General features: G+C 37.5%; 1 protein-coding gene across 5 annotated transcripts in view; it reads right to left on the reverse strand.

The window, feature by feature from the left end:
* Nucleotides 1-27,181, reverse strand: part of PCDH7 (protocadherin 7) — a 422,491-nt gene that overhangs the window by 387,363 nt on the left and 7,947 nt on the right. Inside the window, exon 2 of one of the 5 annotated variants that reach the window (XM_030314069.1) lies at nt 23,493-25,398. The exons of the other annotated variants lie outside the window; for them this stretch is intronic. Within the exon in view, the coding sequence (XP_030169929.1) occupies nt 25,363-25,398 (36 nt within the window). The 3' untranslated portion in view covers nt 23,493-25,362. Of the gene's footprint in view, nt 1-23,492; nt 25,399-27,181 lie in introns of those variants that run through there. 5 annotated transcript variants of the gene reach the window in all.

Raw genomic sequence — 27,181 nt, forward strand, 5'->3', positions numbered from 1 at the left:
CCAGCAGTAACAGCTCACAATGGCACTGTAAGATAAATGTTTTAAATTCTTATAAGGTATCCCACTTGTTTGCCGGTCTTCCAGTGGCTTCCTATGCATTCAGAGTAAAACCATCTAACCTCTGGTTCTCTCTCCACGTATCTCTAATACTGTTCCCCACCTCACCCCGCCACCCCCCTTCTCCTACTCTTCTGGTCTCTAGTACTATGCCTCAAGTATCCAATGCATGTTTCTAAACTACCCTCGATGTTCCCTCCGCCTGGAGAGATCTTCAGTTCCCAAATGGTTTCCTTTCTTTTCTGCGTTATGCCTTTCTCAAACAGAGCCTTCTTTAAGGCTTTCATTGACAGTCATATTTAAAATGGCAGCCCTTCTTCACTGTCCCCTGGCATTTCTTATCTCTGGCCTCTGCATTTTTTTCATAGTACTTGCCACCATCTAGTCTTATACTTTGTTTATTTGCATCTTATTAATTGTCTACATCCCTCCAGTAGGCTGTAAGTTCCACGTGAATGTTTTGTATCAGCGATGTTGTTTGCCATAGCTCAGTGCCTTGAGTACTGCCCGGCACAGAGCACGTTAAATATGCATTAAATAAAAATGTGTCGTTTGCATTAATTTTTTTGATCAGCCAAACTATTCTACAAGCTTTCATTCAGAGCCTACTATGTATTGGACATTGTATAGTCAATAATAAATTGGATATAATCCTTTTTCCCACAAAGCTCACATTAGTGTGGGAAAAGGTATTAAAAATAATTTGCAAGGCAAAGTGATTAGTGTATGTTGAACACAGACCAAAGAAGAACAACTCATGAAGTGTGGGAGGTAGGGAAAGCATTGCATAGGAAGTGACATTTGAGCTGAGTCATTGAGTCATGAAATACAAGTGTTTCTGAGGAGTGGAGAAGGATCAAAGGACATTGTGGATGCAGAAAAAGGAATGTATCAAGGCACAGAGCTGATAAACGGAAAATAGGGACAAGTGGCAAAGAGCAAATAGTTTGCTGTGGCTAGAGCAGAGAGTGCTTGGGAAATAAGCACTGTTCTTAATAAGCAGAGAGTGCTTGGGGAATAAGATGGATTAATTCATTTGCTAAAAATCTTTTTCTTGCTCAGCTCATTGGAAGCCAGAAGGAGGAACAGACGTGATGTCCTGGCAAAGGGAGATAGTGAGTTCAATTTTGCCCATTTTACATCGCGACCCGAGACACAGAAACACAGAAACCAACTGTCATTTGAAAACAGCTCTTCTGGTAGGAAGTGACTCTTAAAATGAAGAATATAACCCTTGATAGAAGTTTTGGGGATAACACAAGACAGGAGTGAGAAATTTGGGGAAACGTTCAGAGATATAGGGGTACACCTCGTATGTAGTGACAGCTGTTTTTGTAAGCCCTAGGGGTAGAACTTCATAAAAATTGTGGTCCAGCAAAGCCGAAAGGTACAAACTTCTCAGGCAGAGGTGGCTTAGCAAGAACAGTTGTAGGAAGGGCTTGGGGCACAAGCCAGAGAGTAGGGAGTTGACAGCTAAAAGGAAAAAGATGAAAAGAATATAGTGTGTTAAAGATTCTATCTTATGATTAGAAGGATATGAAGAAGTTGATACTTTTTAAGATGTTAGACATCTGATCAAATTTATAAGTAGAAGAAAACGACCTAATGGGGAGAGAAAGTGAATATAACTCAGGTAGGGAATGATTTATGAAGCATTATTGGAGGGAAAATATAGGGGATGGAATGACATATGGATAAAGACTTTAGCCTCAGCAAAAATAAATAAATAAATAAATAAATAAATAAATAAATAAATAAATGTGTGACTTGATATACGGACTTTATATCCATAGGTAGGAAATGGCTGTAATATCATTTGGGATTTCTGCACAACGGAATGGTTAAGATCAAGGTCTCTAGCCTCAGATGCTCTAGGTTCGAGTTCCATTTTTACCACTTGCTGGCTATGACATTGGCAAGTGACCGACCTCCATGTGCCTGAGTCTCCTCCTTTGCTCAGTGGGGATGCTAATGATTCCTGACTGACTGGGCTGTTATAGAGAATCTACAAATCAATCTCTCCTTGTCAAGGTCTTAAGATAGCGTCTGGCACTGCTTGGTCACTATATAAGCCCTTCTTGAGAATATAACTTAGGAGGGCAAAGGTGTTTCAAGGGTTCAGATCCAGAGGTTTCTTTCTTTCTTTCTTTCTTTCTTTCTTTCTTTCTTTCTTTTTTTTTTTTTTTTGTCTGTAAAGGAGCAGTGAGGCAGGAGTGTGGGGAGGTGAAAGCACCATTCAGGGTCTAACAAGAAGCTTATTTATAACACGCTTTCATGTGTAAATTCCTCTAGATATAAACAATTATAGAGAGAAGCAAAAAACGGTACCATCACCTCCAGCCCCCAGCAACAGATAGGGAGAATAGTAGCTAGTTATAAAATTAATAAAAATAAATTTTACTTTACACACACACACACAGGGCTTTCAGAATTTTACCATCTTAAAAATAAGAGATACATCTGCAATTTCAAACACTTGGGTCATTTAAACTTCTGAGACCACATACATTTGAGTTTCACTGCCCCACTGATATGATAGAAGAATACAAATACCGCGAAATGCTATGTGAGGCCAGTCACTGATTTTAAACAGAGAGAAGCTGTGAAGTCAGAGCCCTAGGATCCCACTGAGTTCTATTCCTTAGATGGTAAGCTAGTTATTAAGCATTGAGTCTCAGTTTTTCACCCAAGAAAATGGCACACAAATAATATTCATCAGCACCAAAAAAATGAGATGACCCACTCAGCCTAAATATACTTGGTGTAATGTCTGGTATATAATAGATGCTCCCTCAGTGTGGATTTCCTTAAGCCTTCATTGTCAATAAAATTATTGAAGCCATCTGAACACTGCCAGACAATTATGGACACTCATCAGAAATCCTGACCACCCATCTACTTGTTAAACCAGGCAATTAGATCATGTAAAAAAATAATAATAATAATAATACATATGGGTTTCTAAAGGGTTGACTTAAAATATTTAAATACCAAATCAAATCAGAGATAAAATACTGAAATCCTTTAAAAGGGTATCTCTATGTCATATGAAAAATGATGAATCTCCTTAAATGTCTTACATACTTCCCTGAATAGTATTATCTTGTGACCTTCATTTTTTTTTACAGTAATAAAAGTACCTTGATCCTGACAAGATTTATTGTTTCCAACTAATATCTCCTGCATTGCGTGTGAATTTCATTCCCATTAACACCTTACCATTTAGGACCTTTTAATTCATAACTTTTGCAAGCATAAAACACCTTAGACCCTAAACAATCTAAAATAAATCAATATATCCTATTTTCTGCAAAAGAAAGGGAAAATAATAATGCAATATATTTCTGCTCACATTGCTGGGGCTGCTTGAATATGACAACCTCCTTCCTTTTCACCTGATAAACCACTAAGGAATGCTTAGTCCTTGTCTGATATGGAGTTAAACTTATTTCAGGACGTGTCCTAATGAGTCAAGGTAAAGGCTAAGAGTAACCCCTTCTGCTACTACCTGCTCTCTCTTCCCAGCCTTTACAGCAAATCTTGATGGTTTTAAGGAATTTCGAAGGGCTGACAGCTTGAAGAGATTTAAGTTTAAGTTACCACTGACTGCCCAACCTGAGTCTGATTTAACAAGCCTGTGTATAGAATGTGTATGGGAATGTATATCAGAAACACAGAGGGCTGTTATGTTTCTGGGTCTCTGGTCAGAAACATTTTTAGGTAAAATCAACGTTTTAATCAGTAAATTTCATAGTCGTCAAATTTAATTCATACTTTATTATAAATTATAGATACAGTGATTTAGCTTTTCCAAAAAAAAAAAAAATTACTTATTTACATGTTCAATCAAGTCAGAACCGGTAATTACTCCTTTGTGAAGGGTATTTGAAAGAGGCTACCTCACAATTTTTTTTTAATTTATCCCATATGTAATTTTTTTATGTCTTCATTCTAAATTAGAATATAAGGAACGAGCCCCAAAGTGTGTAGGTGTTTAATAAATATTTGCTGAATGATAGAAGAATCCATTTGTCCTCTAACAGGGACGAAAAGGTCATTGCTATGGAAGCCCAGCTCAAACTTGGCCTGAGCCCTGTGTCAAAAATCCACAGGTCACATAAGAAATTTCTGTTTGCCTCCAGTGCACTTTCACCCATTAACGTAGCAAAATTTGTAATTTATGTGCAAACATACCTCTTCCGGGACTCTCCATCACTTAACCATATGACCGCTCAGAAAAATATGCTGTTCATAGATTACCTCAACTATGTATAAACTGAGGGACTTTCATTCTGTGTCCTTACCAATAAGAGAGAGTTATAAAGGTTATCTCCCTCCTTACAGTTAAAGATACTTGAAAGGAAATGAGATATGTACCAGAAATAAAACGAATGTGTATGGAAGAGTTAAGAGAAATGTTCTGACCTTGTCTTTTGTAGCGCCCATTATTGTTTATAATGACTTACAGAGTTGCCCAGGCATGATGCTGACATTTATGGTATTTTATCTTCCATACCAGCCAGCTGAGAACTCTCCCACTTTCATTAATATATTTTAATCAAAGATTCCTGGAATCTAAACGCTTCTCATTCCTTTCAGAACTTCCCAAAATCCATGACACCAAGTTCAAACGCTCCCATCCTGAAGCCCTGATATTTTTAACTGACTTACAGTAATAATAACATCACTTGTTTACCCCTTGAAGAATTAATCACGTTTACTTAAATATCAACCATCTATGTGGGGCCAAACATCTTTTTCACAAGATGTGTCCCATTTATTTCTAGGTATTTTCACCCCTAAACAAGAAAGCTAAAGACTCCGGTTTTAGGAGCATCTGGGTTGAAGTTCTGCAGTCACCAAGAATCCAAAGATCCTGACCGTCAGCAACCAAGGAAGGTTTGCAAAAAGTGTTAACCGCGAAGGACGAGTCCACATCTAATATTTATTTGTATGTTAAACATTCCTCGCTTTCAGATCACAAGGTCGTTTTGAACATGTATTATTCTGAAAAGTGGACATATTTGAAGCTAATTACTCAATTAAAATGATTTTTGTTTTTTAAAATCTCCTCTTTTTAAAACTAAAGAGGAGAAAGCAGATAGCTGCTGCTACCCCCTCACTTGTGGCATCAACCCTTGGTTTGGAGATGTGTTGAAAAACTTGATGGCTCTGCTCTATCAGGCCAAGGAAGCCAACCAATGCCACACACAAGATGGCAGCTGGAGAAGAGTGGAAGGGTAGGAACTATCTAAACATACTCTTTGTCTTCAAAGACAATCATGTTACTTCAGTTTCCTCTCTAACATGAACTACAGAACAAACCGTATTCTACCCTCTAAAACCCTGAGAGCCACAGGTTTATGATTATAAAACAGCGAAAAATTGCTTTTTAAAAACAGTAGTGGGTAGGAAGAAAACCACGTGACCAAAATATTTTCCTCGGGGTGCCTGGGCGGCTGAGTCGGTTGGGTGACCAACTTCGGCTCGGTCATGATCTCACTGTTCATGGGTTTGAGCCCTGCATTGGGCTCTGTGTTGATGGCTCAGAGCCTGGAGCCTGCTTTGGATTCTGTGTCTCCCTCTCCCTCTCTGCCCCTCTCGCGCTCGCATTCCATTTTTCAAAAGTAAATAAACATTAAAAAGTTTTTTAAAAAATTCCTCAATTTGACTCCCCAGATGTTTGCCAGGGCAAATGGGACATACATAAGTAAATGTCCTGGGGGGTGGCGGGGGTGGGGGGAGAGAATGTGTAGTGCTACCTAAAGAGAGTTTCTAAACGGAAGATTCTTCAAAATCTGATTGTCTAGTTGAAAGTGAAGTCTATAATGCCAACTCAAAAATATTATTTAGCACCAACATAGCATGGCGCTTAGTTCTGTCAGGGGACACAATGATTAATGAATTTAATACGGACCAAACAAAATACTCACATGTAAACACCATCAAATTTAGAAACATCCACATAATATAAAACTAGGGTTCCAATTCTATAGTTTGCAAACTTTCTTTAAATCTATCCCCCCCCCCACTGTGATTATTTCACAACTTCCTAAAAGACAATGATAAAAGAAATATTTCCCAGTGTGTGTGTGAGGACTGAAGGGATGTTAATAGTTGAAAAACAGGAGAGGGACTCTCATTCTCAACATATTTCTGAGATCTTTGATCCTCTAACACTCTAATCAGAATCGTCCAGCAAAGGACATTTGTTAAGTGCTATCACTTTTGAACATCAAAATGCCTCAGTAAAATCTCCACTAAATTAAGCTTCCTCAAAAGTAATTGAATCTGTACAGCATCAATTTTCGGATATTATTTTAAAAAGATTTTAATTTAAGGACAAAATTCTGAATGGCTTATATCACACAAGGGTATAGAAGTTGGATTTTTTTTTTTTAATTAAGCCAGTTTGCACTAGCATTACCCATATACCCAGTGACTCTTGACTCCTTTGAAGCTACGGCTCCAATATCTTAGCACGACACATGAAGTCCTTAGAAACAGAAACTCCACCTTATTTAATCACTGGCGGTTTCTACTCTATCACAAAGAACAGCTCTAGGTCTTGTACTGACTCTTCTTGCTTCCCTGTCCAGAAAGCACCTTCTTACCCTTGAAGACTCTGTCAAGGTCACTCATTCTGCGAGACCTTTCCACATCCCAGGGGGGGAAAAAATAGTACCTCCCTTCTCTCCCATGCTCATTTATACATAAATGTCCCAAGTGCTGCAGCAGTTTGTTTATATGGCTGTCTCTTCCGCTGCATCCAAAGTTGCTTCCAGAGTGGGCACCATTTCATACCTACTTTTTGTATCTTTTGTACTTGAACCAGTACTTGGCCTGCAGCACACTCTCAGTAACCTGGTCAGTTAATGAATGGACATAAATAGAGAGAGGCACATAGTAGAAAAAGACAAAAGGAGATGCTCACTATGTTTTTAGTATGGTGAACAAACACGAACTATCTCTGGGGGAGAACTTGATTGCAGATATATTTTTGAGTTCTCCTTCTCTCCAAATTTGTACCCAGGGTTGCTATGCCCCTCTGCATACAGATGAACTTATTCACAGACATCATTTTCTCACGGACTCACAGATGTGTATACTAATTTGAGACAGCAATTTATGGTTGGGGTTAGACATTTTCTATGTTTTGCCCCTCCCCCCAACACCTGTTCTGTCCACTCTTGTCTTTATTCACTATGATCATGGTCTATACCCAGGAGGTTGAGCGATACACAATACATTCACAGGATACCTTTTGCTTTGGCTTATAGCAGGTTTGGCCAATGGGTATCCCTGGCCCAGACTAAAGAAGAGGAGAAAGAGGTCAGAGTATTTATTCTCCCAGCCTACAGAGCCACTTTAGGCAGCACTCTCCAAATCCTTCCCCTTCCTTATTCTACTCATTTCACTTTCTCCTGTCCCTTTCAGGAACTCTGTTGCACCTATTACCCACCATAGGGCAGGGTGGCATTATCGACATTTCGGGCACCATATTTCAATGTTGTGTGAAGCAAGCCTGTGCCCTGTAGGATGTCTAGCAGCATCCATGGTATCAACTCAATAGATATAAAGAAATTTCATATAGCAATTTACAATTTATAAATTACTTTCACCTAATTAATGCCACTTGAGCTCTGTATTCAATAAATAAAATATTATCAGAATATTTATTTTTATGAATGAGAGAATGAAACCCATTGATACAGTAACTTCTAAACCTGCACCTAAAAACCCTATAGAGCAATAATAATAATATATACAGAATTTCTTATATCCAAGTCATAATCTCATTTCATCTGGCTTTGAGCTAAACTTCCTTATATTACTATTCACCTAAATTCCAGGCATACCAAGGCCACTGAGTTTCTTATGAAATGCAAAAGTCATAATGGAGTTCTCTGGGCATTATATTAAATATGAGCGATATAGTTAGTCATCTATTATCTCTTTTTCTTCCCCCAGAAGAATAATGTTGCAGTCACGTTGTATTGACAATTGGAATCTTCTTCAAAGATAATGTATTCTGAAACTCTTCTACAAATATGCCCACCAGGATTGTAATAGAAAAATAGAATAACTCCAGGCATGCTCACGTATTTGATCATTTTGTGTTAAATCAACAAAGATGCTTAATGCATTTCAGAGTTTCAGAGACTGCTTCTATCTTTCCTCTCCTCTGCCTGCTACCACAGTTATTGTAGAAAACTTGGGCCCATTGAAATTTGCTCATTTGGACAAAGACACAAAAACTACTATTGGACTTTAAGAAACTTAAGTGATTTTAGCATATTTGTGCTGTGAGAGGTTCAGATGTCAATGAAGCAACAGGTAGTATCTCCATTAGGATCTCGAGGAGCACCGATTGATGAGAGTTGGTGATACCAAATCTTTTCTCCAGAGTCAATGTTTCTTTTCTTCTCTTTTTCTTTCTTTCTTTTTTTCCTTTGGAGGGGACACTATCTTGGATTCACTGTCTCCAAAGAAAATACATACAGAGTAAACTGAATGCATTTCAGTAAGCTATGACTGAGTGGTCTTTTCTCAATCGAAACATATAATTTCCTCTGTTGACAACTACTCGTCCAATCATAGTTGGTATGAGTTCTGCAATCAAAAAGGTCATAAGCCAGAGAGAGAAAGGAATTGTGACGAATGCCAGATATAATTACATCCTCCTGCCCTCAAGATAGCCCTGTCGTCATGTGTCATGTTGTCCCTCTAGCAGCCTCACTGTCAGGCCAAATCCTAGGGAGTGAATTCGCTATCCTTTGTTGAGTTCCTATACATTCTGGGATCTGCATGCCCATCGTCTCATTCAACCCTCACAACACCTTTACGAGGCAGACATTGGGACCCTCCAATCTCAGGTTAAGATATTGAAGTCCAAAGAGGCATCAGATCTACTCTCCCTCAAGGCTAGTCTCACCTCTTCACTGCCTCTGGCTGAGCAAGTCAGACCCTATCCGTCAACAATCATAACATTTGTCCATAACAGACACTTCGTATGTTAAATAAATAGTTTGCAAAGTGGCTCCAGTCTTGTGATCCTTTTAAAATGAAGAATGAAAACCATAAACTGGCAATTATATTTCTGGCCACGTCTCAAATATTTGATGGCTTTACTCATGAAAGTAAACTTTTAATCTTACAGACAAAAAAGAAAACTGGTCACTTCAGCTTTTGCTGTTGTTATTTTTTTTTTCAAATCCAAATAAGTTAGAGGGAAATTTAAGATAGAGTAGGGGAAATAATAAAATATATCTCTGGTAAAAAATTAAAATGTGGAGGTTACACAAGAAAAAAAAAGTCAAACTAGAGACTGACCAAAGAATATTTTGTGGTTTATAAAATGTGGTCATCAAGTTTTTGGAATGCTTGCCTAGCAGACCTTCAGTGAGCAAAATAAGGCCTCCCCCTCCTCCTGCCAAGATGTCCACATCTTAATCTTGTGAATGTATGAATATGTTACCTTATGTGGCAAAGGGGAATTAAAATTGTAAATGGCATTAATGTTTTAATCAACTGACCTTAAAATAAGGAGATTTTCCTGGATTATCCAAGTGGCCCAATGTAATCACAGTGTCCTTAAATATGTAAGAGAGGCAGCAGAGAGGCAGAATGGTATGGACATGAAAGGGACTACTAGCTGTTGTTGGCTGTGAAGATAGAAGGTGGTCAAGAGCCAAAGAGTGCAGGCAGCCTCTGAAAGCTGGAAAGAAATCAAGAAAACAGATTCTCCCCTCCAACCTCCAGAAAAGAAACAGAGCCCTGCCAACACATTGATTATAACCTAGTGAGACCCATTTCAGACTTCTGACCTTCAGAGCTGCAAGAAATAAATGTTTGTTGTTTAAGCCACTATGTTCACCATAATTTGTTACAAGGGCAGTAGGAAACTAATATAACACTAAAGTAAGGCCTAGAAGACACCTGGAAAGTTATGGGCAGATGCATCAGCCAACATTCCGTAGGACATAAAGTTTCTTGGTTAACGGTACCGGGGCGTCTCTGTTTTCTTACACATAGTTCAACATTAACTATATAAAGTATATTAAAACATTTTATCTTTACTTGGATGGTTTTAGCCAATACCTTTTGAAAAACCATAATATCGATTGCCGTAATGGAGAAACACTCAAAAATGCATTGAAATACTTAAAGTATTAAGACACATCATATATCTTATTCCAATGATTAATTATACTGCTCTATTATGATTCATGAAAGAATCCACCATGATACCAGTGGTATAAATGATCCAGTGATAAAAATAACCTGGATTATTAAATACTCAAAAGCCAACTGTAACTAACATCTACGTACGGTTTACTAGACTCTACTCAATTAAAAACTGGAAAAAGAAAGGAGAGGAGGGGAAAAAAGAAAATGAAGGGGAAAAAATAAAGGAAAGAAAAAAAAAAGCTTCTCTTCCATCAGCCAGACTTAGTTAAAATGGCCATCAGTAGCTGGAATGTTTTTACAAGTCCATTTCCAATTCCTACAAAGACTTGCTAGTGATATTAACATCTTAAACCACAAATATCCACCAGTGTAAATGTACTCTTAATAGAATATTTCAACCATTACCTTGAGAGAATTACAGAGATGCAGCAAGGTTTTATAGAAAGTAAATGAGGTAGATTTTAGTAACAGTTACTGAAAATAAGGCCTCAGGAGACTGGAAGAGTGAATGGTATAAAATTATAAAACACAAGGGAACCGAGATGCCAAAATGTTAATGGAAGGATTACAGCCAAGGCCAGCTGTACTGTGTCGCCCTTTCCAGAACATCTACTCCTCTGTTCTCCCTTCATGCTGCAGGCCTTACAACTGGAGCTATTCCCTCAAATCAATCGTGTTGTCCTTCCAATAAGTAGCCTCCTCTTAGGGTCTTTTACCATGAGGTTGGACAAGGACATTTTACAAATGTGGCCCTTCTGCTGCTTCTTTCTAAGACTTTTTAGAAATGATAGAAATATAATTGGGAATTTCTTCATTATCATCGAGGTTAGGGTTATCAGCCCCTGTTATCTCCTGGGGGTGAAGTGCTTCCAGACCAAAGTCTACCCTAGGATTTTAGAGAAGACTAATATCTTTTTAGAGGAAGAAATTTTATGTATGTATACATGTGTGTTTATATGTATATGACCTAAGTAAATATGTACATATGTGTGTATTGTGTACCATATATATGTATGTGTGTGTGTATGTATATACAGTAACTGGCCCTGAGTAGCTGAGTGGCAACAAAACTAAACAGGAGATACCTTACTGCCACATGGACACAAAAACAGATGCAAAAGTCTGTCGTGAAGTGACATCTTTCAGAGATCAAGGGACCAAGAATGATAGGAGAAAATTCAACCAGGGTCATTTTGTCTCCAAATGCCTTCTTCTGTAGTCGGGATAGTGTCTCATAATTTTTTTCACTGAAAGCCTCCCATCAGGCTTTTTGTTCATCCAGAGCTCACCATGAATAGAAATATAACTTGGAGAGGAAATATCTCAAAAGCTGTCATCAACCAGTCACTTAAACAGGACTATCTGAAAGCCAGTTGGTAACAAGTACCAGTGTTAACAGAAGACATGATAGGTGTTTGGATGAAAAGGAGAACACTAGAAGAAACAAAAAGCACCTAATGATAATTAAAAACTGAAAAAAAAATCCTTATGATTTTTCTTGGGAAACCTCAAGGCTATAACATCTTCAATATCAATACATAAGATAAATACAAGGTATAAAAATCTAAGCTTACATGACTATTTTTAGCAAAATATAACTTATGACTCAGATGCATTGCTGTATTTTTCAAAGTTGCCTGGAGAGGGTGTAAATATTCCAGCAATGTGGCCATGATTAAAAGCATCTATATAACTCCTATTTTGGAAATCACTTAGCGGCATGCGTCTCTTTCCTTTCGATCTCCTCAATGATAGTAATAGTTCCCATTTGAAGGTGATTTGACATGAGCAAATTACTAAAAGTCATTCAGAGCCAAGTGTGAAGAATTCAGAGTGAACAGTTACAGTGAATAAATTCAGTTGTTGGTCCAAATCACAGAATGACTAAAAAGCAGTGAGGCTAACTGAATTGCTCATTAAGTGGTTCTAATTTTAACAATCAAAGAAAAAATCCATTAGAAATGCATAAAAAGCAAAAACTTGTTGAAATGTAAAGGAGGATGGGGTGTGGAGAAAATACATTCCAATTTAGCTTCAATGAGAATAGTTAATGCCCTATGACCAAGGTTGCAAGACTAATGCAGGAGAAATAAATTCAAGCCATATTTTAAGTTCCTTGTGAGGTAATTGTCAATTGCCAGCCCCCTGGGAATCAGTCAGTCCTTTCCTGTGTCCATATAGCTCCTCTTAAGACCCGTAGCTATACTACAGTATTATTATTCCTTTGCAACTCTGTCTCCTCCACAAGACTCTGAGCCCCTGCCTATAGCCCCCATACCATGGGACGTCCATAATCGGGCATTAAATAAATGAATGAATAGGACTCATCTGGACATGTAACTTCAGTTGTCTTACTTAAGGCTCCTCCTTATTTAGGACATACAGGTGGGAACACATCTTAGGCAGACTTCAAGTTCAAACTTTGCTTTTCATAATTTTAGTTACGCCATCAAAAACTATTGGGAATCACGAACTTGTTAGTCCTTTATACCTTTCACAACGCAGATACAAAAACTTAAAAACTTAAAAAAAATATTCAGTGTTTAAAATATTCTTATCACTCCTTGGTACTTACTGACATCTGACTTCCTCTGAGACCGTGAGAAAACTCAGCCTGCTTGGCGGGAAAAATGAAGATAGAGCAAGTGTAAAAGCTTACAGCATGCCCCTAGGGAAAGGAAACAGCAACACCTCGCATATCATAAACTGACTCCACTGCAGCGGGTGTTGAAGGATCGGGGCGGGGGGGGGGCACGGATTTCGTACAGTCCAGTGTCTTTCAGGAAGACGGCCAAGTGCACAATACCCACTCTGTTAGTTATTAGTCTAGCAATCTCCCTCCACAACTTGAAACCTAGTGAGATGGTTAATAATTTTTCTAAAGGTAGCTTTCGAAAATGCCACTACGCCCCCAAAATTTCAATGTTCACTGAGCTCATTCTTTTTTTTTTTAGTTTGCAAAGATACACATGTGACTAATTTAAAACAAACTAGTTTGAAAACTTACTGAGGGTATGAACGTTTGCACTCCTCTGTGTGTGTGTGTGTGTGTACGTGTGTGTGTGTGTGTGTGTGTGTGTGTGCGTCTGTGTGTGTGAGAGAGAGAGAGAGAGAGAGAGAGAGAGAGAGAGAGAGGGAGAAGGAGGGAGGGGGATTGAAAGAGAGATAGAGACAGTAGGGGACTGAAGAAGCACAGAATGCTATCTTTTAGTCTCTAGCACTTTTCTCAAAGCTTGATATTTTTTTCAGAGCTTTTCAAGTATAAGCTTAGGAGGGCAATGTAGGCAATCATGAAAGTACAGAAAGATACAACTTCCTATTTATAGTCCCTTAGTACTTTTATTTTTTACTCTCTTTGGCCTTTGATGAAAAACTTCCTCCCCACCCATTTTTTTTTTCAATTATTCAATAAAAAGGCCCAGGAAGAAACCGGCCTAAATGAGAAAGAAGAAAAAAAGCCAAATATGTTTTTGGACCCGTGAACAAAACCCTCCTTCTATTTTTCCTTTTGTAACTTGAGATTTTCCTCTCCAGTTCTGAAGTATATTTTTTTTCCTGCCATTAATATGAAATTTCTGCTTTTACTAAAAGTGATAAAATACTACGTCTTCAAGTCTCCTACACAGATGAGGGCTAGGAATAAAATGACAACATAACACTTACTTTTGATAGCAAGATATTCTTTTCTTAAAAATCGAATTCAGCTAAAAAGACAGCTTGGTTTCAGCTTTTAGTATTATCATTACTTTCTTTTTGCTAAATCTCCCTCCATCCTTCCCAAAGACAACGATCTTTGTTTCCTGTCGTATGGAATAAAAATTACATTCATCCAATATCCAATGATTCACTGTTTGATTTTTACAGTTTTTTAATTTTCCATGGAGTGATAAATAAGTTGGAAACACAAGATAAAAGTTGAGTGATCTGCTCAACATCAGAGATCGAGACCAAAATAAATCTTATAAAATCTGCATCTGCCTCTCAGCCGGATTGTATCCACTAACGCAGAGGCATATTATATGGTAAGTCATGCTTTTAGATGTGAGGATCTTTCTGCATTTCAATGCCTTTTTATAGGAAGCAGAATGTGATGAATGCTTTCTTTCTTTCCGACCCTTGACAAAAGCAAGACTAAATTCACAGCTCAAATGGCAGTACTCTTACTAATGCTGCAAACCCAAAAAGTACCACACAGGTCAACTCTGAACACAAGGTGAGTTGTACAAGCATGCAAGACACAACAATTGAGGATTAGAAAGGTTGCTGGCCTTCCTTTGTTTAGGCTTCACACAAATCATTCTCATTTTCTTTGCATGGCATCTCTGTGGCCCGAAATGCAGAGCTGAGCATCTCTGGTGTAGAGAAGAAAAAGGTATACAGGCATATTTATGTAGATGATAAAAGTACTATCTATGAGTTAATTTATTTTATAAGCCATATGTGTTCTTCCTTCACATTGTGCATCCACTATAGACTGTGACGTGACACAGTGGGGACATAAAATGCTTTACAACATCATCTAATGATTAGCAAACAATATTGCACATAATACTTGAAAGCAAAAACATACAGGAAAACAAAGTTCTGCATTAAACCATTCCTTGGGCTTAAACACAGCAGTTACATGATTATAAATGCTTATTTGCCATTAGGAGTCCCTGCCTTGTGCTATAGCAACTGTTCTTGTATTACAAAAAATAATCAAAAGTTCAAAATTAATAGCGGTGAATTCTCAGACACATACGCATGCATTATTATTACTTGCTTACTATTTAAAGTAGGTATTCACACTATTTAATTACTGGAGACTCAAAACAAACCCCACTTGTCTACGTGAATAGAAAACAAAACAAAACGAAACTCACAAGATGTATCCAGGAAGCATTTTTTTTAGAATGATAATAATATATACAGTATTTCACCCAGTTCTCATAACGTGGTTACGCAAAACACAGAGTTGTGTTTTCTTCTATCATTCCCTCTCTGAAAGTGTACCCAGATCTACACTGATGTTTCTAGATGCATAACTGATTGTTCAATTCCAGAAACCAAATTCGAAACAGCTTTCCAACTCAAACTAAACTGTACCTACTTTACTTACACTACTGATGTAGCCATTTTAGAATGTATTAATGATGCCCGCATTTAGTAACTCAATAATAAATGGTGACTAATTTCCAGGGTAGTTTGTCTTTAAGTCGGTTGTTTCTAAATGGGAGTAGAACTTCTAAGAGAAGGTTGAAGAGGCGGTCTCTTGGGTTCCATAAGAATTCAAGTAAGTCTAGGGGAGATGAGGTGGATTCCTTACCATTTTATCCTACTTTCTTTCCATTATTCAGAGAGAACAATGATGCTGGCAATATTTTTAATACCTATTGTGAACGAAACAAAATTCTACAAATTTTTTAATGGACTGTGGAAACACCTCAAACGATTTGATTCAGTAGTTTTGAAGCTTAAAAAGTTTAAATCATTGTGGGGCACCTGGGTGGCTCAGTCGGTTGAGCGTCCAATTTTGGCTCAGGTCATGATCTCACATTTCGGTTCTTGAGTTCCAGATCTGCATGGGGCTCACCGCTGTCAGTGCAGAGCCCGATTCGGTTCCTCTGTCTCCCTCCCTCTCTCCCTCTGACCCTCCTGGTCCCTTCCCCACTCACGCTCTCTCTCTTAAAAATAAATAAAACATTTGAAAATAAAGTTTAAATCATTCTAATAGTATACAAAGATCAATTCAGATCATAAGATACAGAGTTACTATATACCTGAACCCAGAGTTACATTATAAAGATACATATTCAGAGACATCTGTTCAGTTGAATAAATGACCTATAATAAAAAGTGTCATCAACACATTAAGAAAACACTGTCATAGCAAACATGAGTAAATCATTATTTTCCTAAAGAATGTATCAAATAGGCTTTGGTTGGGCTCATTTGCATTTTACAGGAATGAAAACATGTCTCATAAAGAAATGGAATAATAGTATGTTTTAAGAGGAAAACTATGACATGATATAAGTCACATTGTAATTGAACTTTTAATAATGAACAGCTCTTAGGAAAACCAGAATAAATTGCAAAACGTATTTTATAAGGAATTCCCCTCTACTCTGCTTTCTTTAAAATATTGTGAATGTTCAGAAGACAAAAAAACAACCCCCCTTGAAAAAAAAATATTTTATTTCTGGTATAAGGTAAATAAAATGTATATTTAAAATTTTTTCTAGGTAAAATTTTATTACCTATAAAAAGGCATTTCCAATCCTAAATAAAATGGCAACTTATAAAAATAATGAATTTATGTTTCCTGGTTCTATTAATAATATACGTAACAGACTACGTGAATAATGAACAAAATAAAGAATACTAAAGTAAATAACAAAAAAGGAAAACATGTATTTATGAAGTGTTGGCCAAAACAGAAAGTGGAGAGAAGGAAGAAGTGCCTACTGGTCTAAAATCTACCTTCTCATCTTTCGATTTTACCTTTGATTAAGATCTCAGATGGTACTATTAAAAAAAATTGGTCTGAGTGACCTAATTTCAAGAACATAGTATGAAAAGCATTAAAATAGGAAGACTGAAATATCACTGAGGCCTTGAGGAGTAGCATGTGAATCCAATTTCACTCTCCTAGAATTTGTTGACTAGAAACTAGACGTGTTCTCTCTACTTCACACATACACAGTGGTTGAGGGTGTGGCCTTCGTAGCCAGACTGCCTATATTTGACCCTCAGCTCAGTCACCTGACAAACTGTTGTTCCTGAGCAATTACTCAACCCTGCTGGGCATCACTTTCCACACCTACAGAATAAAGATAATTCACTCTATTTCACAGGGTAGTTGCACTTATTTAATGAGTCAAAATACATGACACACGTTGCCCCGTGCATAGGATATGGCACGCAATGTAAGTTGAGTATTAGCATTTATGTATTATCCCACTGAAACTGAATCTGAATGGGGAAAGACTTTGTTCCTTTTCGTTACTGTTGCTTCTCCAGGGTCTAAAACAATGCTTTGCAAATAATCACATCATTGGCGTACAATAATCACTCACTAAGCATTTGCTCTGAACCGTTAACTGCATTACCTCTGTGTATGCACATGTATAAATGCATAAACATATGATACGTACATGTACATGTACACATAAAGTAGTTTCTTGTTAAAGGTAAAACATTAGAGAAAAAGGCAAGAAGTTTTAGTAATAAAGTAAATTCAATGTCCCTGACCTAACATTATGTGCACTGGTTTGGAAAAAAAAAAAATAGGTATTACTGTCTTCTATTCCTAATGCCCTATAGAAATGCCATCTCTATCTAAAATTGACCCTTGCGTTCAACAGTTAAATACAATCAGAAGCAGATTTAGATGCAATAAAAAAATTAAAAAAATTAAAAAATAAACCCTTTCAGTTCATGCCGTAATTATTGCCATTTCCTTGAAAAAAAAAGAACTGATTAATCTGCCATTTTTAATTCAGGAGGTCAAATGTAAAATTAGCTCTAGAAGCTTAGAAAGGTAATTCTTTGAAAAAGTCTCTTCAGCTGTTATGGTCCACTGCCTAGAAATTCTGACCAAAGGGGAGGAAAGAAGGAGTTCCTCTTCCTGACTTTGATGAGTTTACCCCGTATTATCCTAACAAAATCGCCACTTCCTACATCCCGTTGGACACATGTATAGTTCCCAGGCAGCTCATTATAGATTCTATCACGTGAATTTTTAACTTGAATAGGAAAATAAAAAGCACCATAAAAAATATCCTCAATGCGTCCATGGATTAATGTTATGAAGCACAGTGTATCGCAGATATACTATACTTATCAATAGGTGGTCAAGAGTCAGAGAGTGGTAGCAGCCTCAGTACATGCTTGGCAGTCTCCATATGCCAACAGAAATCAGACTCACTGGAACTTTGTCAGACCAATTATGCCACTGTGCATGAAAATCCACTGAGACTGTCCTTAGAAAAGAGGGATTACTAAACCTGCGTTATTATAGTTTCAACTGACTCCCTCGCCACTTAACTCCTACTGCTTTTCATTTGGATCTTAATACTGAAAATATACTGGAAATTTAAGGCTAAATATTACTATCATCGCTTAAAAAGACCTCCTACATTTGTGGAACAGTTCTTGACTATTTTATATAAATATTGATTTTACATTAATTAATACACCTAGACGCACTGATCGGTCGGCAAAGTTAAAATAACTAAGATGCTATTTTCTATCACAAATCCCTGTGAAGCTGAAAGTTGCAGAAAGCACTCAGTGATGTGCACAAAAAAGCTGGAGGTAATAAGCTAAAAAAATGAACTTTAATTGTGTCCCCTCAAAATTCATATGCAGAAGCCCCACACCCCAATGTGACTGACTTAGTTATGGCCTTTATGGAGGTAATTATGGTTGAATGAAGTCAGAAGGTGAGTCTAATCTCATAGAACTGATGTCCTTGGAAAAAGAGGAAGGGACAGAAAGAAGGCCATCTGAGGACACAGTGAGCAAGTAGCTGCCCACAGCCAGGAAGAGAATCTTCATCAGAAACTGAATTTACCATCACCTTGACCTGGTAATCCTCGTGTTCAGACTTGTGAGAAAATACATTTCTGTTATTTAAGCCACCCATCTATGGTAGTTTGCTATGGTGGCCCTAGCAAACTGATCCTGAATCTCTCTTTTGAATCTGCTAAGCATACATAGCAGGTATTGTGGACTAGAATAAAATGCATACCACAGTCTAAATATGTAAATATGTAAATTAAAATCTACCATAGATACTATGCTAATGAAAATTCTCAAGTTTGGAGAGAGAAGTATGTTGGAGGTGAGTTGGCCATAGGCAGCTACTGGACCCTGTTGTATATAGAAAGGGATGGGATCTAGGAGAGATTCTGTTTTGTTTTTCCCCAGTTAGATATGTCACATGGAGATACTAATAGGACCTGCCTCTTGAAATTATTAGAAATGAGTAAATGGTACATAGTATACCCTTTGGCAGAGTGATTACCAAAGAATAAAAGCTCAGGGCACCTGAGCGGCCCAGTAGGTTAAGCCTCCGACTTCTACTCAGGTTATGATCTCGTGGTTCGTGGGTTCGAGCCCCACGTCTGGTTCTGTGCTGACAGCTCAGAGCCTGGAGCCTGCTTCAGATTCTGTGTTTCCCACTCTCTCTGCCCTCCCTGGCTCACGCTCTGTCTCTCTTTCTCAAAGTAAACATTAAACAATTAAAAAAAAAAAGAATAAAAGCTCAATAACTGACTGCTCTTCATGTTAGAGATTGGCCATGATGTATGAAACAAAAATTCCCAGGAAAGCTTGCATAGAAGAAGAAATAACTGTTAAAAAGTGATGGAATGTTTTTTTAAGTGTCAAAATGGATAATATCAAAGTGTTACAAGCCTTTGCTAAACTATTTGCTTTACAGCAATAAAGCTATTTCTTCTCCTCCTTCACCATCGAGACGTCAACAGGTACTGAAAGTCTGATAACCAGGACCTATTCAACTATGCAAAGGCACACACACTTCTTGCACTTTGATCAGGGATCAGTGGAGATTTGATGAAATTCATCAGGGTTAAGAGAATATCAGATGCTTCCGACAAGCAGCAGGACAAATTAAAGCAACCAACCCACCGACCAAACAAAGAAAACCAAAATCAAAACCAAACAACCTTTTAACATAATGGACGGTAAAAATATTCCAATAGTGTACATGCATCCCACGAAGGCTTAGAGAGATTCACGGATCATTAGAAACATTATCTTGAGTTGTGGTAATTCTTTTCAAAGCCCCAAATGTTTTATGTGACCCCCCCCCCCATAAACCCTATCGTGTAATCAGAGCAGGGGTTGTTATGTAAAATGACAGAGGACAGTTTCAATAGGCTTCCGGACTTGAAAGGACTTACACAAGGTCACACTGGCCAGCCGGTGACAGAACCAGGACAAGGAGGCAGATGTTCAGATTGCCTTACCCAGATAGGAACTCATTTTCCATTTTGCCAGAGACCTTCGAGAAGTGAGCTACCAAATGGAAGTTAGAAATTTCAGGGACTCTAACCCAGAGTGCTTGTAGCCTGACCTACCATCTGCAGTCAGAATTCAGAAGGGGGAAGGGCTAAAAATGCAGGTTTCTGGGCTATAGTACAGGCTTGCTAGAATTCAGTTTCTGAGAATTGAATGAAACTGGGACAAGAATCCACAATCATAATATGGCCACTATGTTTATGACAATAGTCTGGTAATAATATTAAGGAGAAGGTGAGTATGTTGCTATGCATTGGTTGTGTCCCCCCCACCCCCCCTTTTTACTTCTTGGTTCTATCTTTCTCTCAACAATATGGGAGCAGAAAACGAATGGAAACAGAGCAGCGGGACATAATATTTTAGACCGAAAAGGAAAACGAAACCACACCAAAACATCGGGTCTAAATGGGAGCAAGTGAAGGTTTACTACTTCTTGACGCTAATCTCTCAACCCAATCAAGCCCTGATGTTTAACACCACTCTTACAATTACCAGTGTCCTGGGCCAAAATTCATGACCACAAATATTTGCCCTCGTCAGGCCTGGAATTCCCTTTCTGACATAGACTTCTTACTTCCCAGGTGTCTAGCAGGTGTTGGAGACGCTTGGTGCCTTAACACAGTCCTGGTCTTTGAAGCTGCTGAAGCTTGCTCATCCTCCTTCCTCAAGGCCCTAAGCAGAAGCCTCACTTCCCCAGGACTGTAGATCTTGGTGAGGTGCTGAGCTGCTTAAAGTTGTCTGCATGAAGCAAGTTACACCAGAGCATGCCAAAGACGAAACTCAACTCCTTCAGCGGTCATTTGCAATTTAAGAGTGCTCTTTCATATGTGAGCTAGTAAGGAGTATTTTTATTTTTTTGAGTAGAGCTGACACACAATGTTATATTAGTTTCCTGTGTCCAACATAGTGATTCCACGCTAAGAAGTGCTTTCGAGTTGCAAGGCATTTCTAAGCAACCGCCTCACTGGCCGTCACTCCCAAGACCATATTCTTCTCTCTTCCGGACCTCTCTCCTTACTGAACTAAGTGCATGTTTCTCTTTACAGAATTCCAGGCTCTCACCTTTAAAAATAACTGTTCACTATAGGCTTTCAAAATAAAAATGGAAACTTATTCTTTATCAGTGAGCATGGGCTGGTACCGTGAATGGATAATATCTGCTAGAACATGCAAACTGAGGAATACAGACACTCATGCCTATGTTTGGGCATAAAGGTACCTATTTTTTTTTTTCCACAAAGAAAGGGATAAGGATAAAGATGAGAATCCGTATTGGGTAAGAATAAGGATCTTAAGAAAAGTACTGAAAACCAGCATGCTTGCATGCTTCTTCATACTTCTTCAAAATACATGGGAACTCTACTGGGTGGCCAGTGCCTCCCTTACTTGCCTCGCATATCTCTAGTTTAATTTTTATCTGTTTTTAAGGGTTTGGTGTTGACACCACCGCCAAGGAGAAGGAAGGAGAGGACATTTGCTCATTTGCTACTGAAATGAGAGCCACACCCACACAGAGAGGGCAGGGACTCTAGCCAACATGACAGGTAGCCTTTTATCATGGAGACATCCTCCCAGCAGGGAAAGAAAATAGCAATTAGGACACTTACAGTCTGATATAAAAGTGGACCTACCATAGCCCAGCTATTCCATATGAAGGGATCTTCAGGATACCTAGCACCAAAGCCCAGGCCCTTTGTTTGTTGTTCAACAAATATAATGAGTGTCTTCTATGGGCTCAGCACTCGACTAGGCACCGGGAATCAATGATGGATGAGATAGACTTGGAGGAGGTTCCTCTGAGTTTCCCATATATGCCTGGCCTATGGATATTATTTTTGTGCTATTTTTGTGTCCTATCTCTGAATAGACTTGGTCTAGCCATCGTTTCAATTACACCCCAAAGCCTCGCACTGTGTATTAAAGATATAGCAAATCAATACAATCTCTATAAAATGAATGGGGAAAAAAAATCACACACATTCAAGAAAACTGTTTTGCAAACTTGTAGACTGAAAATTATTCCCAGAGACATATTTCAAACTGTGGAATTACTTCGTAAGGTCCTTGAGTTTTTCTAGAGATAGCCTCAAAAAATATAGGGTTAAAGTGACTTACTCAGTTCTTAAGGTGATTGTTTCTTTGCTTAAAAGCACACACGGGGTTGTTTACAAATCCAGTTAATTAATTAGATCTCTGCTTTCTAGCCACAACCTTTTTGTTTGTTTGTTTTTGTTTTGTTGTTAGTAGTATCAACTGTAGTTTGTGACTACAAAAAGTTTGAAAACCTGGGTCATGTTCTAAGGGGTTCCTTTGAAACGATTTCACCCAGATCAGTCAGAAAATAGATTATATTCAAAAGCACAAATTTCACAAATTTCCCCAAATGCTTTCAGTACACATGAATTCTGACCTGGTATTTCTTCAAAGACTTCATAAAGTTTTTAAGCTAGTTCCATCAGAGTCATGAATAGGTTGTTCATTATTTCAGCTTCCTCACCTCAGATATAATAATGGTGCTTGTCCTCACAGATTGCTCTGAGGAGTAAATAAGCAAACATGCATTCGACGCATTGAAACTTAAGGGACATGATGCAAATATAATCTATCCTTTTCTGCTCCATAATATTTTTTTTTATAATATATTAGTTCCATGAGGACAAAGACTCTATCTTACTATTTTTTGGCATATCCAGTGCCATTGCTGATACTGGATGTATTAGAAGGTATTAAACCGGACTCCAACATTTCCATATGCCTCTTTAGATGTTGTAATGGGGAATAAATTATTATCTTGTCATTTAAAACAAAATGTCCCAGTGCTAAAATTTATAGGGTAATGGGTAGTTTGTCCTGAGTCTCTCTCCCATCTGTCCACAGGCATCTCCCTAAATGGTAAATTCCAGTAATCACATAGGAGACTGGCCAAGAGTCCTGAGGTGGATGGCAATCGGCAGGAAGGGCGGTAGAGAAAGAGGGGGAGTCTGTGCAAATAGGAACCAACTGGTGACATGTTCGAAGATTAAAACACACACACACACACACACACACACACACACACACACACACACAGGAATGATAATAGACTTCTCCAAGCTTTTTGCTGTTGATGATTGCTATTGTAATAGTATGCTGTTGATCATTCTGATTCAGCGGAATAGTACGTTAAAATCTTTGGAAGTGTTATTTTTTTTTTTGCTTCCATTTATTATGTTTTTCCACTAATAGCCATAGTTTCCCACCTGAAACAAACTACAGTCATGGTCCTGAACCCTTTTCAACTGCTTACACAATAAAACACTTTTTTTCCCACGGCGACCAAGAACAGAAACACACACACCAGGGCTGAAACAAGGCTCGCACGCAGCACACTTGGAATGGTTCTGTTTCACTTCAGGTCTTTCCAACTGTGGTAGAGATGCACTAAATTGATTCTTGCCTCGATAAGGTATTCCAACCCAAGTTTTCAAAATGCTGCCTTCGAATGTTCTTCTTTGTGAAAGTATGTATGTATTTCCCCTCTGTGTGGCTGTAATTAGATTATCCCAAAATTCTGGACCTTTTTTGGTCTATAATTTGTTTTTGAATTGATATGATTTATTACAGGACTCACACATTACACATCTAAGGAAGTTAAGTTTGATGAGGGAACATGACATTTTCAAGAAGCAGAAAGTGGCAAGGGTCTTTCACCAGCCTCTTACGCCGGTCTTTGTGCTCAAAACAAATTGAGAAGTTGAGGATAATTAGGTTTTATTCAGGAATTTCACTACAGTTTCATTAATACTTCTGAAAATGTCATTTTTGCAAAATTAAATAAACAGCTAATAGAATAAAAAGCCTGAGATATATACACTAGAGATTTTCATAGGTCAGGGTACATTTGCTACCACTCTACATTTTAGTCTTCTTCCAATATTCATTTATTTTTATTAAAAGGCCTTAATATTGAAAATAACTCACCAAAAATATCCCAAGAATCTGGGATTCTTAGTCTTCCAAAACTTGGACCAAAATTAGGGGGGCAAATAATGTGGTAAATATATTATAAAATTATGAAACTTCACACTTGAACACTTATTTTTAGGCACATAAACACATACAACAACAGATACATAAACATATAACCATAAAGAATTGGAGAGACTATCCAGAGGATTCCCTGACTTGCCTAGAATATTACTTATGCAACTAAAATTCAGCCACTCTCTCAACTATATCTAAATGTTGCATTCTCAGAAGCAGCTTGGATTTATGTTATCAGACATCAAATAGAATAGCCTTCAGATAAATGTACCACGAAAATAGGAAGCCACAAATTCCTTCTGAATGTGACTACAGTGACTTCAGTAAATCTAACGGAAAGATTCCAAATTTTCTTAAGGAATTTAACAACAACAAACATACTTAAAAATTCCATAGATAATTCAGATTCCTTGGTCAATATTTCAAGATTAAGGAAGAAACAATCTATTGGCAGTAACTGCTCAATGCAAAATTTGCCTCTCAAATTTATTTTATATACCAATATTTTTATAAGTATTGTTCAAAGTCCTTGAGATAGATGTGTAGACATTATATTTTATTCTAACACAACTATCTCACTGGCCTGGAAAAGGCTGTAATTCCATAACCCTTTAAAAATGTTGATCGACTTAGGATTTTACCAAAAGTCAGTGTTTAATGTATTATAGACAAAGACTAAGTAGACTTAATTTTCCTTGGTTCACACAAAGCTAGAATCTTAAAATTATTGTTGAAATGTGCCTTGGGATTTTTTTTTTTTTTTTACAGCCTTCGCTATTCATTTCTTCTGCTAACCACCTCTTTGAGAATGGAATTCTCAGTGACTCAGATGTCCATTTGTAGCACATTTCTTTATTAATACTGTTTCTTTTCTAAGTTTATTTATTTCAACACTCTTTTTCCTTAAACGGGGGGAAAATCTTGAAAATCAAATGCACAACAAGCAAAACAAGCAGTGATTGGCTGACACCCCACGGCCAAGGGCAGGCTCCAGCAGGTTTCGGAGTAGCAAGGACATCAGAGTATGGAGCATAATGGAGCATCATATTAGAGTGGAATTCAGCCAAACACAGTAATGTATGGATGTAGACGCATCTGAAAGAAGGAAAACAAAGATTTATGCAGGTAAAAAAAAAAAAAAAGTGCGATGAAGGATTTTTCCCCAATACCTTATACCCAATCAGAATGCTGTGGCAGAGGTTTTGGTCACAGAGAATTTTTATGTACAAATTATGTGTCTGTAAATAATAAATATGCTCGGGGGAAAAACAGTTAACTTGTCAGATGAATCCTACTCAGAAGGTTTAATAGTTTTTTGGTTTGTTTGTTTGTTTGTTTGTACACAGCATTAGAGTTCAATACAAACATCATCACATTCCTGAACATAAACCTTTATTCCGCCTTTAAAACATTAATTCACCAGACGTGATAATTAAGATTAGTTTTAGTGGTTTCAGCTCCATTCTTCTTGGAATGTGATTTCTCCCACAACACTAATGCTAAATAAAGCACTGTGTAATGTTCCGAAACAGAGTCCCTGCTTTAGAAAAGATTCTACGGGTTTTTAAAATAAATAAGAGAGAAAACTAAAGCTGACTCAAGATCTATGTGAACAGCTCCTACTATTTCTATAGAGTCATGGTAAATAAATGGATGAGGAACCTTGCTCTAGCCTAGAAATTGGTTATATACAACTTAAACATAAAGCTCTAAACAAGTATTGTACTAAGTTTCCATTATAACCTTCACCACCATTGTCTCCCAGGAGTAGAAAAGACAGTAAAATTTCTAATAGCACTGGCAGCTCTGGCGAAGCAAGGATTTTGTCACACTACATTTAGTTTGAAAAACAGTTCAAATTTCATTTTTGAAATTGACAAACTCAATCATTAGCATTTTATCACTAGGTAAATTTAAAATATGATGCACTAGATTGGTTAATTGCCTAACAAAGGAGAAAATCTAACTGAACATTTTTAAAATGTCACCTTGCTTTAAAAATTTGCTACAAAACCAATTTAGATGAAAAATTCATTTGCAATTGTGTGTTAAGGTCAATATGAAGGTTGTGTTCCCCACAAAGCTGGCAAAATGCAAAGGAGCATAGAAGCCAAAAAAGGATCATCGATATAAATGAAAACAGGCAAAAGATTATTCCAATTAGGGTGCATATAAACTTTTATACACAATGTATAGAAAGCTTGTATTAATTTCCACAAAAGTTATGTTCTCATTGAGAATATATTAATCCCACCTGTTGTCAGGCTTCTGCTGAAATTAAAAATTCTGTCAATTAACCTGCTGAATATATGCTGTAAACAATGTTACTTCAGTGTATGTCATCAATCGCTATTTTACAGACAGGGAAAGAGACATTGATTTCTTTTGAAAGTCTAGAAAATGTGAATTGTAACTCCCCCGATAATTTACAGATAAAAACTGGAGCCTAAAGCAGCATTGTATTCTATTGTAAAAAAGTCAGTTTTCATAGCTCAATATGTAGTTATACATAGACAGGTGAACCTCAACAGATTTCTGTTGCTATTGAAATGTATACAGAAGAAGGGATGTAAATTCAATTTTATTCCTCGGGGGAGTACGATAAAAAACAAAAACACTGGTCTCTGCATTCCATGACTTGTATCCACACTGTATCCTTGATAATCTTGTGATCTCAATCAAATTACTTTCTTCTAAAGGCCTCAACTTAAGTTGCATCGCCCCGTTCAAGGTACCAACAGGAAACAGAATTCGCACCCCAATGGTATAGATAAAGACCTTAGTCTCTTCATAGAAAATGAAGGAACTGGTTTGGTTGATATTTGTTAATTCTAAACTGTGATGACTCTAGTCATTTTAGATATAGGCACTAAATGAT

Source organism: Lynx canadensis, chromosome B1 (genome assembly GCF_007474595.2).
Source record: "Lynx canadensis isolate LIC74 chromosome B1, mLynCan4.pri.v2, whole genome shotgun sequence".
Classification (NCBI taxonomy): Eukaryota; Metazoa; Chordata; class Mammalia; order Carnivora; family Felidae; genus Lynx; species Lynx canadensis.